This window comes from Lycorma delicatula, chromosome 4, assembly GCF_047948215.1.
Source record: "Lycorma delicatula isolate Av1 chromosome 4, ASM4794821v1, whole genome shotgun sequence".
In the NCBI taxonomy this organism is placed as follows: Eukaryota; Metazoa; Arthropoda; class Insecta; order Hemiptera; family Fulgoridae; genus Lycorma; species Lycorma delicatula.
The window spans coordinates 96,225,008-96,242,205 of record NC_134458.1 but is presented as its reverse complement, the minus strand read 5'-3'; the positions used below and the strand labels follow the sequence as shown (position 1 = coordinate 96,242,205).

General features: G+C 33.2%; 1 protein-coding gene across 3 annotated transcripts in view; it reads left to right on the top strand.

Annotated features, from left to right (window-relative positions):
* The window catches only part of Apoltp (Apolipoprotein lipid transfer particle), a 262,249-nt gene that overhangs the window by 113,873 nt on the left and 131,178 nt on the right, over window positions 1-17,198 (top strand). For all 3 annotated transcript variants that reach the window (XM_075363702.1, XM_075363703.1, XM_075363701.1), the window contains 4 exons: window positions 1,541-1,696; window positions 10,652-10,917; window positions 14,854-14,974; window positions 16,916-17,095. In XM_075363702.1, the coding sequence (XP_075219817.1) occupies window positions 1,541-1,696; window positions 10,652-10,917; window positions 14,854-14,974; window positions 16,916-17,095 (723 nt within the window). The remainder of the gene's footprint in view (window positions 1-1,540; window positions 1,697-10,651; window positions 10,918-14,853; window positions 14,975-16,915; window positions 17,096-17,198) is intronic.

Below are 17,198 nucleotides of genomic sequence, written 5' to 3'. Positions count from 1 at the left end.
CTTTATTTCTGCTTCATGTCATTCTTAGAGCAGTTCATTTGTACTCTTTTTTGAGTAATTGTATTTCCGTCAATAAAATTTCCTCTAATGTTTCACTTAAATGTTTAATTGCAAGAAGCATATTATTTTGCTTTACTGTGAAAAATTACATCTTTTAATTATAAAATCCCTCTATTTAAATTTTCACACCTCAAATATTATAACCTATTTTATATTCTTGTAATAGAATGTTCATTGATGTCATTTTTTTCCATATGAAGTAGAAGAGAAACGTGGGATGCGTGTTGATTGATGTGAAAAAAATACATTTTCTTATTCCTGTGGGTGTAGGGTTGTATTTCTTTTTAGACAAACTCAAAATGTTAATATGAATTATTTATTTTTAATGAATCCTTGTCTTTGATAGATACCCAAAGGTGAAGGTAAATAAAAAACCATACACTTTTTCGTCTTTAGTTTCCTTCTAGTGGTGGAAAAATGTCCCTTTTTTTGACTTGATTTGACTCCATAATAGTGACTGAACACAGGAATTTTGAGTTTCAAGTATATCAATGAAGAGTTTAATTAATCGTGACACTTACTTTTCTTACTTTGATTAATGATAGTGAATTCATTCAAATTATCATGTACAAAATAACATCTCATTCTTGTTGGTATTGTGGACAGCCAACCCCATGGCATGCTACTTTTAGTAATGATAGAATTCTGAGTAATGAACACATTAAACACTTTTAATATACTGGTTTCTATGCATCGTTGATCTTGGATACGGTTTTTCTTTTTGATAGGTAAGTGTATTTATTTAGCCACTGATGACCGCTTTAAATAGTAGTGCTCTTTGTTTAGCGCTTAAAACTAATGGAAAAAAAGATTTTTGGTGTATGATTATTTAGGTTAATTATTATTCAAGCTAATATAAATTGTAAGTAAATAAATATATATTATTAAAATACATATTTCTTTTCTACCTAATTATATTCTGAGAATTCACTGCAAAAGTTGGAAGATGGAATTTAGAATAAACTGTAACTTGTATCTTCATCTGCCCTTGAGATTAACAGAATGGTCTGATAGAATTTACTATTTATAGCTTGTTACAGCTAAGTAAAGAGCTTCTTATAAGACTAAATAAAGTGATTTAAACAATGACATCATTTAATTATACCCATCAGAAGTATAATAAAATGACTTAGATGTCTAAGAAAATTCTATTTTGCTTTGAGCTCTAACTAGACTTTGTACAGTCCTGATCCACACTTATGTAGAGCCTACTGTAAACACATTCTATTTCATCCTTTGTATGCTGTTTCTTTCATTCATATGAAGTTTTAACAAAATCTATTCTTATTTCATTATTATGGATTCTGTATTCTATATGTGCAATTTAAATTTTGCAGTACTTCTTATGCTATTAAAATTGAGTGCTACAGTTATTGTAGGTATATTTTTTATAAAACTGTAATGGTATATTATATATAAAATGGTACTATTTTGCAAAGAGTCAAGAATTTTGTTTTCATAAGATTTTTGTTTTTTTTAGATTGAAGAAAGTGACTTTTTGAATTCTACATTTAAGCTAAAAATAGTATCGCCATCATTTAATCTTCCTATTTGTCAAATACATTTATCTAAAGATTATACAGAAGTTGAAAAGAAGGTTAATGCATTTTTAATTCTTCCTGGTGATTCTGGAGCAGTAAGTACTACTTTCAATAGGTTTTTCTTTTTTTATTTGTGTTGTATTTTTTATTTTATAATGTTACTTGATATTTTGTGTACTTTCTATTCAAAGATGAAATAAAATTAAATGTATGATACTGATTAACTGCCATTAAATGAAAGCAGTTAAAAAATTCTATTATATATTTACTTAATGAAAGGGATAAAAAATACTAACTTCTGTGTTTGCTAAAAACATTTCTTTAATTCATATAGTATATTAATAATTTATTATTTGCAATTAGAGATTTAATACCTTGTTTTGTTTTTTGTTTATTTTAACACCCCCAAGGCAACCGATCTTTGCCACCAAGCATAACACAGTCACCTCAGATTGTTGTGGCAGCAGTCTCTGCCCTCCCTTTTGGGCCCCTTTTCCAAGGGCCTCACCCATCGGGGTCCCTCCAGCCTCAATGGAATACGCCGACCTCCCTTCTGGACAGCTGATGCAATCCTCCGCTGAAGGGCTACCCTTCCTGTCTCTAACCTACTAGCTTCTGTCACGCTTTTCACGTGCCAGGAACTCCCCCACAATCTCACGCCTTGAGGGTTCTTCATACCATCGTCTGGGAACACTGACCCACTCACTCATGTGTGTGAGTGGACCAGTACACTCTAGGCATGAAGGCTACCTCCCTTGCCCTGATTGTCGCCACGTTTCACCCCCAATTTTTTTTTTGATTTTCATTACAACCCAGATTTTTATGAATGTGGTTTAAATATTTTATTTATTTCTATAAAAAAAGAAGACTTCTTCTTCTTATTTTTTTTTATATGTAAAATAAAGTGAATAATAGCCTACACTTTCAAGATTGTATTTGTAGAGAGGCAAAGATAAACAGACAGAACCTGATAGGGACCCAATCTAAACCTAATCTTTGAATAAAAAATTGTCTTTTTTCTCTGATAAACATTTTTTTTTGCAAAGTTTCTGATGTACTTATTCCTATTTAATTAATTCTTCACCCACAGTCTGGGTCATTGAAACTACATTGAAATTTCATATCTGTGTATTTTTACCAAATATTTCATGATTTTATTAAAAAGATTAAAATCTGTCTAAAAAATAAGTTTAGATGCAAGAGGAATCTTTATTGCAGATATATGATGCTATTAACATTAATGGAGATATGAAAATCGCAAAGGCTATTATGATGTCTGCAATAAAATACCTCTGTAGAATATAAAGAATACTATATTAAAAAAGAATTTCAGAAAACTGAAAGTAATAAGTCAGAAAAAGGAATAAGATTTAAGAATAAAAGAATTAGAAAATGAGTACAAATGTATAAAAAAAGAATCAAATTTAATTCTTAAACAATAAATGAACAAACTAAAGAAGTGAAGAGGTAGAAAAAAATAATAAAATGTTTTGTTCCAGTTCTAAAAATCTTCTGAATATAGCAATGGATTTTTTATCAATGACATTGTGGAATTTCAAAATATAATATTATATGTGACTGTAATTAAGTAGTTAAGAAAAATTTGTTAAGGATAATTAATATTCAGTTTTATCTTTCCCTTCAAAATTTATAACTTCATCATTTTTAATTTTTGAGTTACTTAGTTATAAATATAACATTTAAATTTACCTATGTTCAATTTGTCCTAGAAAATCTTGGAATTAAGAGAGAATTTTAGTGAGAGATTTTGTTTCTCAGATTAGTGGCTGCACATCTCTGAAAAAGATTTACGTGATGCCTTTGGAAGGAGCAAGATGAATTAATCATATTTATGCCTTTTTGGAGCAACTAAAAAACCATTGAGTTGTTTGATCCTGAGGAAGATAGCAAATTACACAGATCATATTCTCTTTACTTCTTCTCCTAGCCTCATCAATCCCTTCTTATTTACATAGATGATATGAGGAACTGTGTCAGCCACTGCAATGGCTTTGTCTGCACAAGTGGGGGAGTAGTATCCTGTGAAGCACTTTCTTTCAACTAGGTGGTGACTGTATATTAGCTTATTCTAGAATGGAAGGTTGCAAATAGGACCCATTAGTTTTCTATCAAGGTAAACCAGGTTCTATACTTTACAATTCAAACCAACTAAAAAGGCATCACTTGTGTTTGCATAAAAAGAAACACTGATTATTATTTTTTTTTTGTTTCGGGCTCGACTGCTTAGGTCAGTAGCCCTCGTCACAATCTTTAAAAAGAGGTTAATATCACCATCAGGGTCGTTATGTGTAAGGGTGTAAAGGGCCCTTACATTTTTATTTAAAAGCACAAAATACACAAAACATTAATCTGCAAAACAATAACACTTATGGGTTGTAAAGGGCCCCGATCTTAAAATTTGAGAAAATAAAACAAAGTACATAAATGGAGAATATAAGTCTTTACAATACCATTATCTCCTTCTACCTGTCTTGCTTATTTATTTAAGTACCCTCGGGGTGGCCAGAACCTTTGTTAAGCAGCTATCAATCATCCCAGGATGCTGTGGCAGTTGACTCCTCCCTATAAACAGTCCCGTAGGATGTAACCCATCAGGGTCCTCCCAGCGTCATAAGAGCAATCTGACCACCTGTTCAGGGCCAAAGAGCCCCTCAGCGGGGAGACTGCCCTTCCTGGTCCTGACCTACTTGCCTTCAGGCATGCATTGCGCATACCCATAGCCTCACACCCTCAGTCCATCCTTGAGGGTCCCCCATGCCATCATTGGACACACCCTGACTCCCCTACTTTTGCATGTAGGCAAGCCCGGGCGGCATAGGCAAGAGGGCTACCTCCCGTCACTATACATGCCACGCTTCGAGACTCCCTTATATATATAAAAAAACTACCCGTTAGAGTTTGTGTAACACAGCTTTAAATTTTTAATTTTTTACAGACTTTTAAGAAGTTCACTGGCGTGTAAATGAGCAACTATTTTTTCTTCATTTCCATTTTCCAAATCAGCAGCAATATCATTTCTTAGCCGGAACATCTTTCTGAGGTCGTCATATATGGTACACTCTTCCATTAGATGTATTAACTGTGTTTTATTGCAAACACTGCAAATTGGTCTTTCTTCGCCGGTTAACAAATATAAATTTGTTATTCGCATGTGACCGATTCTAAGTCTGGTCACAGCTACTTGTTCTTGGCGAGTCAACTTCACGTTGCTTTTCCATTTATACAAAGTTTTGACTGAGTTTAATTTTGTTTAAACTCCTAATTTAAACTCCTCCAATCAGTATTCCACCTCTTTATTATTGTGTTAGACAATTTTTAACATCTGCCACCCATACAGGAATTACATCCAAGTTATCGCAGACTGTCGCCTTTCTGGTAGCTTTGTCTGCGCTTTCATTACCTGCAATACCAGCATGCCCTGGAATCCATACAAATACACATTGCTGTCCTCATTGATTTAAAACGTACAAAATGGACTGGATGTTTGCAATTAGGACATCCTTAATGTTCTTGTTCTGAATTGCCACAAGTACACTTAGAGAATTGGAACATATTAGCACTCTCTCTTCGCAATAATGTTCTGTGTAGCGAGGAGCTTGATGTAATGCAGTAAGTTCTGCCATTTAGACACTGGCCATATCTGGCAGTTTTCAAAAATGGGCTTCTACATTTACATATATGGAGCATCCAACACCATGTTTGGTTTTAGAACTGTCAGTATAAATTTTAATATGTTCTTCATAATCACTGATGGTTTATAAAAATTCCTGTTAGATGATCACTACTGGCTTTGTTTTTATTTCTGCTCGAGAGAGATCCAGCCTTGTACTTACCGCTGGCAAAAGCCATGTCAGTATTTTTCTCATAGAAATTGCTAATGTCTCTGGAATAGCAATTTCGTATTTTCTTGTTAATTCTTGGTACCTAATTCCAGCTGGTCTGGAATAGGTAGCACGATGTTTATATAATGCAGCCAAAGGATGGTTGTTAAAACGTTTGCTATTTATATGGGCAGGAAAAGCCCATATGTTTGCTGCATATCTTGGCAGTAGGATCTCTCTTCTATAATGTAGTGGCATTATACCAGCTTCGGACATTAGACTAGTTGCCAGACTTGTGCAGAATGCACCTGTTGCGTATCTTATTCCACTCTTATGAATTATGTCTAACTTTCTTATATGCGACTTCCTAGCGGATGAATATACAATACATCTGTAGTCAAGTTTTGATTGAACCAGTGCTTTTTACAATCTCAATAGTATTTCTTTATCTGAGCCTCAACTGATATTGGATAAACATTTGATAATGTTTAGGGCTTTTTTGCATCTATCACTCAGGTCCTGTGTATGTAATCCTCACGTTAGGGATTTATCCAATAACAGTCCCAAAAATCTCACATTATCTTTATATTGTATTGGATTGTTGCCAATTGTCAAAATAGGACTTTGGTGAAGAATTCTCCTCCTACAGAAGGGTACACAGCACGTTTTTTCTGGTGAAAATTGGAATCCATTATTCCTCGCAACTTCATTAAGAGTGTTAATCACTCGTTGTAATTTGTATTTCACCATAGCTGTCTTGTTGCTGGCATACACAATTCCAAATCATCAACGTAGACGCTTTTGCTGATTTCTACTGGAGTAGCTAATATTAGTTTATTAATGGTGATCGTAAACAAGGTACTGCTCAACAGCGAACCTTGTGGTATGCCATTTTCAAAGCTGTTTTCAGAAGAATATTCATTGTTGACGTGTACTTGGAAAGTATGGTCATTCATATCGTTGCTGAGTAAAACTGGCAGATTGTCACAAATGCCTCATTCATGTATCTGGAGCATTATTCCATGTTGCTAGGTCATAATGAGTGCCTTCTGAAGATCAAAGAAAACTTAGACACAGTGTTTTCTTGTAATAAAACTGCTATATATAATGTTCTCTAAGTTGAGCATTTGATCAGTGGTAGAATGGTATTGTCGAAAACCTGCTTGATGTGAAGATATCAGGTTTTCTTTTTCTAGAAACCAAACGAGTAGATTATTTATAATTTTTTCAAGTATTTTTCCCATAGCACACATCAAAGAACTAGGATGGTAGCTATTGGGATCTGTCAAATTTTTATCTTTCTTTAGTACTGGAACAACATGTGTTTTTTTCCACTGCTGCGGGTACATTTCATCCCGCCATACCTGATTATATAGTTCTAACAATCTGTGTTTTGCAGTGGTATTCAGCTGCCTGATCATGTAATGAATTTCATCCGAGCTGGCAGCTGTGTTGCCTGCTTTCTCCAATGTTTTTATGAATTCTTTTAAAAGGTACATTATATGAGTAATTATGCTCAGTTCTAAAATTTAGTAGACCTTCAAGTTCTGCTTTTTTCGTCTGAAAATCTTTATCGTAATTATCCGTTTTGCTGGCCTTTTTGAAGTGATTGGCTAATAACTCTGAAATTTTGTTTGGAGTGTCCTTAATTTCATCCATCTTGAAGGCTAGTTATGGAAGCAAAATTTTTACGCCCACAAATTGCCTTCACTTTCTTCAAAACGTTTGATGCAGTAGTATTTCTGTCAATGGATGACACGTATTGCTGCCAGCTTCGTTTCTTAGAATCTATCATAAGTCATTTTGCCTGTATTTTTTAAAGGCAATTAGATTATCTACAGTGAGACGTTTCTTAAAGGCGTTATACGCTCTTTTCTTTCTTTTTATAGCTTCACTTATTTCATCGTTTCACCACAGAACGGGTCACTTCGTAAGTTTCCCAGATGTTTTGGGAATATATCTCGATACCGAATCAAGTATCGCATTAGTTATAGCGTTGACAACGGCTTCGATAACTCCAGTTTCAGGGAGTATTGTCCTAGCTGTGAAGCTTATCCAATCTGCCTTATCAAACATCCATCTTTTGGAGATGGAATATGTTTTTCTTGTAACTTAAGTTACAATTTGCACTGGGAAATGATTGCTTCCATGTAAATCCTCTAAAACGTGGAAGGTATACCTCAGTGCCACTTATAAGCGCTAGATCTATACATGGTGTCGATTCATATCTGGCATTGAAAAATTTCCCTGACCTGTAGTTTAAAAGAACAAGATCAGAATTCATCAGGAACCTTTCCAATTCTCTTCTGCGGGGATCTACTCGATCCAATCCCCAAAGAGAATTATGAGCATTAAAATCTCCCAGCAGTAGTGCAGGTGGGAGAAACTGAGAAGTAGGTCGTGCTATGTCATTCTCCTTTCAATCAAAATTCGGCACATATATGCTGCAGACAGTGACCTGAAGCGGGACGCTTCATTCTAATGGCGACCACTTGTAGGCTTGTATTTAGATTAACAGCTTCAGCGGTAGCTCTAGTCGGTGTTAGTATGGCTACTCCACCTCTAACTCTTATATTTGGTGGTTGATCTCGCCGAAATATATGATATCCTCTTAATTGAAAATTTTCATTTCTGCAGAAATATGTTTCTTGCAGACATATACAAATTGGGTCTACATCATGCACCAAGCATTGGAGCTGATGGATGTTTAATAAACATTCATTAATGTTCTGCTGAAGAATCGACTCGCTAATTATAAATTAATTTATGGCCTTTGTTTGCCTTTTGGCCATCCTTTTTTTCTTTTTTTCTCCATATTATGAACAGCTTCGTGTTCTTGGAGAATGTCATCACCCGTACAGCTCCTGGCCTCTGAATTGGAGACCATCGAAGCCACAGACGATGATGGACATGGATTGGCGCCAGTTTCAGACACTGATTGATAGGCGGAAACCTGGCAGACCCCGACACAGGAGTCACACCAGTCACCGTCCCTGGAAGGGGGGACACTTGTCCCCCCCCCCTGTGTGGTGTTTGGTGGCCTCTGTGGTTTGGAGGCTACCTTGGTTGCAGGAGGCTTGGGAGCCTCCATAACAGACCCAAAGCAGTCACTTTCTTCTGTTCATCATCTAATATTTCTCTAAGTTGGACGTGGCCTTCTGGCTTGGCATCTGTTTTCTTCTGTTCAAGAGCACATTTCTGTTTTGAAGATGTATGATTAGGAGACTGTACTAATATCTTTGGCGTGACAGGTTCTTTACTACTGAAAGGCTTCATTTTATTCTCTATAAACCTTTCAATCATGCTAGCCAATGTGGGCGCAAGTATTTTGATAAGCTGACTTTCATCGTCAGGAACTGGAGCAGGAAGAGGAACAGCAGCCACAGCCTGAGCATAAGTTGTTGTTGCTCTAGGGTTGCAGGCATTTTCAATGTTTTTAGCTTCAAGGTAGCTGATTTTCTGCAGGGTTTTTACTTCTTGCACAGCTACTTTGTCATTGTAGACAGGACAGTTTCTGGATCTACATGAATGCTGTCCTTTGCTATTGACACATGTAGGAGGCTCCTTACATGGCTCTCTTTCATGCACCTCATCACCGCACATGCATATTTGTGGTCTCTCACATTTGAGAGTGGTGTGGCCAAAGCGTTGGCACTTGAAGCATCTCATAGGCTGCGGGAAAAATGCCCACACAACCAAACAATGAATTCCTGCTCTAACCTTCATTGGCAGAGTTGGCTGGTTAAAAGTGAGGACATGAGAGACTGAAGGTAGGACCTCACCGTTCCTTCCCATGTTCAGTCTGCGACTCTCTGTTACTCCCTGAGATTTCAATTCTTCAACTATTTCTTGCTCTGTACAATTTAGGAGATCCCAACAGACCACAACACCCCTTGAGGTGTTGAGTGTGCTGGTGGGGATTGACGCGTACAATAAAATCTCTAATATTCTTGAGCCCTTGGATCTTCTGGGACTGAACATCACTTATAGTCTCCACATGAAGTCCATTAAAGGTTTTCCTTATTTCCTTAACAGGGCCTCCAGCACATTTAGTTATTTCTCAAGCAACGAGAAAAGGGCTCACCCTCGAGAAATTTCCATCTTCCTTTGTAATAACCAAATACTTTGGTTTTGGCACGTTGCTCTTGTAAAAAGCTCTTTGCAAGCTCTTTCTAGCCTCAATTTCTATTTGACGAGATTCTGCACTCTTTCTCTCTTTCGCCTCTGGTGAAACGGCTGGTTCTAAACAAGGGTGTTTATATGAACCCTCTGCCACGCTTGTTGTTTGTTCAAGTTGCATGTCGTTTGATCCCTTCTGTAGTAAGGCTAGCCGCTGGGGTACACCCCCACTCCAGGACTACCAACCCTGATAGTCCGTTCCGGTACTCTGGTTGTACCGGCATATGTCTTGGCAGAGAGTGGATGCGCAGTCTCTGCACTGACTCCAGGCCCTTACATACCGAGGTTTTCAGGGCTCCCATGCACTGAAATACATGAGCACCTTAATTACATGCTTGCCATCGCAGGGGGCATGTGGACAGGGAAAGGCCTCCGTTACACCTGCAATTACTTTGACCGTGGCTGCCACATTGCCAGCTCTAAAGGTGGTATCAGTCCATTTCCTTAATCATTAAAATTTTCGTATCTGCAGGTGGCCGCAAATCCAGTCCTTAAATGCGGCCTATAAATGTAATTTGGCCGAAAAAATTACATCTCTGAAAAGAACACTCGGAGCCCTGTTAGCCAGCTACATGTATTGTACGTAAGTACAGCTGTTGCTGCCCTGGACGTGGAACGTAGGTGTTGTGTTCCGGATGTGGGGATTATCTACCTGAGGGTGATTATTAATTAGTTATCTTATTATTTTTTTCTTATAGTTATTACTTTATCCGATTCAGAAAGATTTTTGTTGCAAGTGCCAATCTAAAATAAATTTATTATTACGTTCCATTTTTGCTCAGTAATGTGTAATTAATTAATTTAAGAAAATATAATTACGAATGCAAACACATTTGTGTGATAATTTTTTATGCATTTAAATATTTTAAGTTACAAGGTCTTTTGGGCATTCTTGAAACAGTAATACATGTATATATGCATGTGTTAAAGCTTTTGATAAAAATTTCCCTAATTTTTTGATTTTGTTAATATAACTCACATTTAGTGTGCATTGTTTTGTCTTACATATTTTATAATTTTTTTTATTAGGATTCAACTAAAAATTACAGTGTTGTAAGTTCCTGGTTGTATGATGGATCAAATTATATGAAATTTATTGGACATTTACATACTCCAATTGAAGATTTAAAAGATATTGAAGGTAGTTTTTCATATTCGTATGATATTGTTGGATATGATCACTTTTTTGAACTATTTTTGAGATATTCAACTGAAACTGAAGTGAGAATTAGAGGCCAAATTCATAATGCTTCTACTGTTACATTAAAAATTGCATCTACGATTAATATTATAAGGTAAAGGTAAATATCTTAATACTTAAAGAAAAGTAATGAATATATTTCTTTGTTGTTGGTCCCATTAAAGATAAAATTATGTTAATTTTTATGACAACTCTACTTAACTTTACTTGACATCTGTAATTATTTTCTGAGAGGGAATAAAATAAATAAAATGCTGTGTTCTTTGTAAATATATGTAGAGATCAAAATCATGTTTGCTTAGACTGTTAATACAGGGTTCAAAATTAGTATAAAATTAAATTAAGGAAGTAAGAATAAGGAAAGCGCTATGCTAAACTGAAATAAATCGGAAACAAGGAAGTGCTAAAAACTGTTCACAAAAATTTTATTTAAAATTTAAATGAGGATGACTTTTTGATTGTTAGACAATCATCAACATCTGAGGTAAAAGGATATTATAAGAGAATAAAAATAAATTTCAGGGAGGGGATCACAGTTTAATGTTTTTGTGACTGAAAAATTTTGCAAAAATACTTTCAATAAATTTAATATTGTTATTAAATGTTGGTCCTTCATCATTGTCTTTGCTGATAAAGTAAGTTTCTAATTCCAGTCTATTATGTACATTTTTAAAGAATCTTATTGTTAATTAACTAATTTTGAGGCCAGTTACCAAACAGTGTTGGGCTACAAACAATTTCTGGTTTTCCAATATTTATTATGAGCCAAATGTTCTTTTAGTTTTAATCCTTTTAATTTGTGTTTGTTCCTAAATTTTAATTATTTCTGATCAGTTTATGCTTCATGCTATCTCTACCTTTCTTGAAATAAATTTTATCCTATCCAACCCTATGTAAGGAGTCTGGATATTGAATTGCGTTGGTGAATCTGAGCTGAGGTGTCAATTTACACCTTTTTAAGCTAATTTTTTGCTTTACATCAGGAATGCCTTAAGTTATATTTTTTTATTTTCTGGTCAGAAGTTGTTTTTATTTTTTATTTTTATAAACTGGTAGAAGTATCCATTTTCAGTGTGTTGTATTGTTTATTAGTTAATTTATTATATCTTCATTGTCATATTTTTAGTTATTTGTTATTATTTTATATTATATTCCCTCATTGTCTACTGATGGTGATTGTTTAACAATTGAAATGGCCATCTAATTTTAGATTCTAAGTAAAATTTCTACAAACAGTTTTTGGAATCTTCTTATTTTCCAATTTATGTAAGGAATTAAGAACAAACATAAACTAAATTAAGGATTTTTTGATGCTATGATCTGTTGCTTCCCATTACAATGGCCAGAAATTGTTGAGAAAATTTGTTTTCTTAAAATTTAGGTTAGATTGACTATTTTGTCTAACTGTAATTTCATTTATTTTATCATGTCAGAAGAGATAGTCTTTATTTAAGATTGATTGAAATTAGCTGTAATTTTTTGAGGTTGGAGACATATATATATATATGTATACAGGTGTTATCACAACGTTCTCCTGTGACTTTTATAACCTATTCTACTTATGAAAATAATGGAAAAAGTACATATAAACATATGCTCTAAAATGCTTCGTTTGCGAGTTACACTGGTGAAATTTTTCGCTCAGATTTCAGCTACCCAGGGTCCTACTGAAATCTTTAGGAAGTTAATTAAGGGATATAATTAGTGATTTCTTATGGTTTTTGACCTGAAAAATCGAATAAAAATGGTTCCAGAACCATATCTGCAGTTGTTTTTGAGAAATATAAGGTAAAACCAATAAATTGTGGTAAAACATCCTTTTTTTATGTTTGACGTACAATAACTTTGTTAGATGGGTAATAAACACATAAAAATTTTACAATTTTAACAAGACTTGCCAACAATTTAATCCTGAACAAAATTATGTAAGATAAGTTGAATAAAACAAAGAAAAGTTAGTAAAATTTGAATATTATTTGGAAACAGTACATTACTACATTTGTCAGAAAAGTACTTAATGTAAACATAAACCAAATTCTTTTTTGATGATGTAAAAAATTTTTAAAAACAAAATTTACTAATAAAAATTGCTGTTAAAAAATTTAAAAAAACCTAGAAGTTACACAACAGTTATAAAATAAAAATAAATTAATAAAAATTACTTATAATTTTTTTTTATTAATTTTAGATAATTTTTTTATTAATGAAAGAGTACAATAAATTATTTTAAAAATTATTATTTAAAAGTTGGCAATAAAATAACAGGTGATCAACAGTGCACAATAGTGTATTAGTATTTAAATCATTCTGCAAAGTATATTAAGTATATCAGGTACTGTGAACTATGCTGTTGTTAGCGAGGGTTTTCTTCAATTTTAGTTTGAACATGATTGGTTTGCCATTGAAGTAATGTCATACTTATTTACAACAAAGGCATATGCTGTTATGGTATTCATTTATTGTTTATATTTTGTATAATGGTAATACTACAGCTGCTGCAGTAGAATATGAAATACATTTTTTGAATTGCAGGATTCCAGATTCCAAAACAATTAGCACGACTTTTTGTAATCTTCAGGAAACAGGTCTACTACCTAGTATTCATATCAGCTATTAATGATCTGACCAATATGACGCTGTTATTGATGAAATTATGGTTGCAGTTCAACGCAGTCCAGGCATCAGTATGTGACATCTTTCTAAGCGGATCGGAGTTTCTCATTCATTGTTTTGGAGGACATTTAAAACAAGTTTTATCCTTATAATAAACAGCCAGTTCAACTTCCATACCCAGGAGATGGTCCGCTTTGTTTGGAGTTCTGCAATTGGTGGAATACAAATCACTAACTCTACAAGTATGTTTTGTTTACTGACGAGGAAAATTTCACTCAAGATGGCATAAACAACTTACCCAATGAGCATATGTGGGCAGAAGTAAATCCTCATGAAACTGTGGAAGGCAATTTTCAACACTGATTTAGCATCAATTTATGGTGCCGCCTTCTTCACAATCAGCTGTTTGGACTGTTCATATTACCTGGTCACTTAAATGCTGAAGTCTATTGCACTTCCTTCAAGAAGAATTGCCGCAGCTGCTTGAAAATGTTCCTCTAGTGCTGATGTGGCAAAGTATATTTCCAGCATAATGGCGTATCTCCCCACTTCTCTTGTGCCTTTTCTATTGACTTAAATCATCATATCCCTGAGAAATGGAATGGTGGTGGTTCATATTCCTGGCCACCAAGATTGCTTCATGTAACACATTTAGATTATTTAGGTCTGGGGATGGATGAAAAATATTTTATATAAAACAAAAATACATTCTCATGAGTTGCTCAGCTGCATCATGGATGCAGCTGGATCCTTAAGTTGCTCAGCTGCATCCATGATGCAGCTGAGCAACAAGGCATAGCCTTGAAGAAGTAAAAAGAGCAACAAAAGTAGTACAGAAGCCTTGCCAAGAAGTGTGATGAAAATGGTGAGATTATTTTTGAACATTTATTATAAACTAGTACGTGTAATGTACTTTGCTCTAGTATACTGTTTCCAGATAAAATTAGAATTTTTCTAATCTTTCTTTGTTTTATTCAACTTATCTTATACTATTTTGTTCAGAATTAAATTCTCTACAAGTTTTGTTTAAACATTTTACGTGTTTATATCCATTTAATAAAGTTATTGTATATCAAAAATAAAAAAAAAACAGGGTTTTTACTCCAATCTGTTGGTTTTCACCCCAGATTTCTCAAAAACTACTGCAGATACGGTTCTGAGACCCAATTTTATTTGATTTTTCAGGTCAAAAACCATAAGAAATCACCAATTCTGCGCCTTAATTCTAAAAATTTTAGTACGACCTCATTTCATTGGGATAATTGAAATCCGAGAGAAATATTTCACTAGCCATAACTCGGCTAGTGGCATATGTTTGAATGTAGTTTTTCCACTATTTTCATGAGTAGCATACATTATAATAGTTCTGGGAGAACTTTGTGATACACCTATAGATATATACTGCTTTATGTTACAGATCTGTTCAAATAAATGGTATTGTCAAGGATACTGGACATGGTTTGTATAATTTTGAAGCAGACTTGGGGTCAGATAGTCATTATAAATTATTTGGATGGTTTATAACCAAACCTGTCACAGTAAGTTTCAAGATGTCATATTTTTTCACAATATCCATAAATTAGAATTTGTAATTGTTTACAGTGATGACTGTAAAGAAAAATAGTAATTGCCTGAAACTTATACTCATATTAATTTTTTTACAATACTGAACCAAAAATGTAATTATACTGATGCCGTCAGCAAGCGTATCATGTGTACCATTTAATCCAAATTCTATCCTGTTTACTACTTTATTGTGAAAAGAATTAATGGAATTGTTTGTTTGTAGTAAATCCTTTATTAATTTTATTCCACTATTTATTGTTTCATAAATTCATTGTGCATAAATTGATGACTTTGTTCTGATTGAAATTTTTTTTTGTTTTTGCTGTTACATTCTTTTATTGATAGTGCTTTTCTAAAAATGCTGCTCCTAGGATGAATTGAACATTAAAGGGAGAATTCAGCAAGCTTGCTTCATAGATTTAACTTCTGAAGAAATGGAAGATGTTCAAGTTCTATTAAAAGTGTTTCTGATTCACATTCATGGAATTAACAAAAGAGGTTTTGCAAGAGCTATTGTAAAAAGAAGATGAAATAAAAGTTCTGCTTTTCTGATAGAATTCTGCTAAAAAAAGGGCATACATTTACAGCTTTTCACCATATTTATGAAATATTGCATGTTTTAGCTGAAAAATACTAGTTGAGAATAGAACCATATTGCAGAAAGGGTGAAACAAGACTTGAATGTACTATGAACTTTGCTAAGCTAAAGCTAAGAAAAGTACCTAACTGACAGCAATAAAAAATTATTTGAAAAAAAATCAACCTCTTCTAGGAGGCATTATCCTTTTTCTTTCAGCTATGTAACTAAGAGATTTAAGTTTATAAAAGTGTTTACATTACAGTTAACTAAGTAATGTGAGAAAATTTTAACACACTTTCTTTAGTGTGTGTATTTTTGAGCTGAAAAAATTACAAATTTTTAGTGGGATCAATGAAAGTTAAGAAATAAGGAGTTATTTTTTCACTTTCGCATAATCTAGATACTGACATGAATACACAGATTGTGAAAAGACTTCAGAGGTTGCTAAATGGAACAGTAAAAACATTCTGTTAATGTACATGATCAATTAAAAAGTTGTTCTGCAGAGTTTATAAGAAATGTGCATTCATTTGATGCAGTTTTAGAAGAAATAGTAATGTTCTACCTTCGTGAAGTGTAAGTGGTATATAATATGCGAGTATATTCAATATTATATTGAAAAAAATAAAATAAAAAAGAAGTTGGAGCAAAAATTCCTTTTTCTTAGTTTTATAAAAATATATGAAACAAAATAAATAATTAATGAAACAAAATTATGTTAATAATTGAAATGTTAGAAAATGTTAAAAAGTGAAACAAAATGTTAGAAAATTTAAAAAAGTGAAACAAAATTGCTAATGAAACAGAATTATAAATAAAAAAAATAGTGGTTTTGTTTTTTTACTTTTAAAGAAATCTAAAGTGTTTTTAACCAGTTTTCATGTATTGTTTTGAAGGTTGTAATAGATTTAAAAATGTAATTTAAAATGCATGCTTATTTAAAAATACATTGTTAAAACTACTGCAACTCACATAACCAAGCACATGAAAAAGTAGAAAGCAGTTTTTTGACAACAGAATTTTTTTGTTGAAAATAGAGTGTGTGAAACATGTTAGTTTTTTTTTTACAGTATCTGTAAAAACAACATAAAATCATTGTTAATGTTACCTAAGTACAGTAAATGCAATATATATGTACATACATACAAGTATGTGTATTAGTATATATTTATTTATTTATAATAGATATGCAATAATAGTATGGTATATAAATTCTTGGTTTACTCAGGATAAAAGTGTATTGTTGGTAGCAAAGGTACCTTTTGTTATCTTTAAGATTTAATCTTTATAAAACAGAACAGTTTATTTTATATTTCTTTGGAATTGTTTTTAGCTGGAAATGAAATTTACTGAAAAAGACCTTAAAGATGAATTAGTCAGTTTATCTCTGAACATTAAAAAGGAGAATGAGAAATTTCAATTTCAATCTCTTATTCAGCAACTGAATGATAAAATTGATATTCAAGGAGATTTTACAGCAATCGCATCATATACAAAGTTATTCAATCTAAAGGTAACATTAATTTTAAAGTAATGTTGTTCATATTATCTAATTTTTTTTTCATCTTTTATGACCGCATAAGATCATTTTAATCAGTCCATTATCCAAGTCTCTT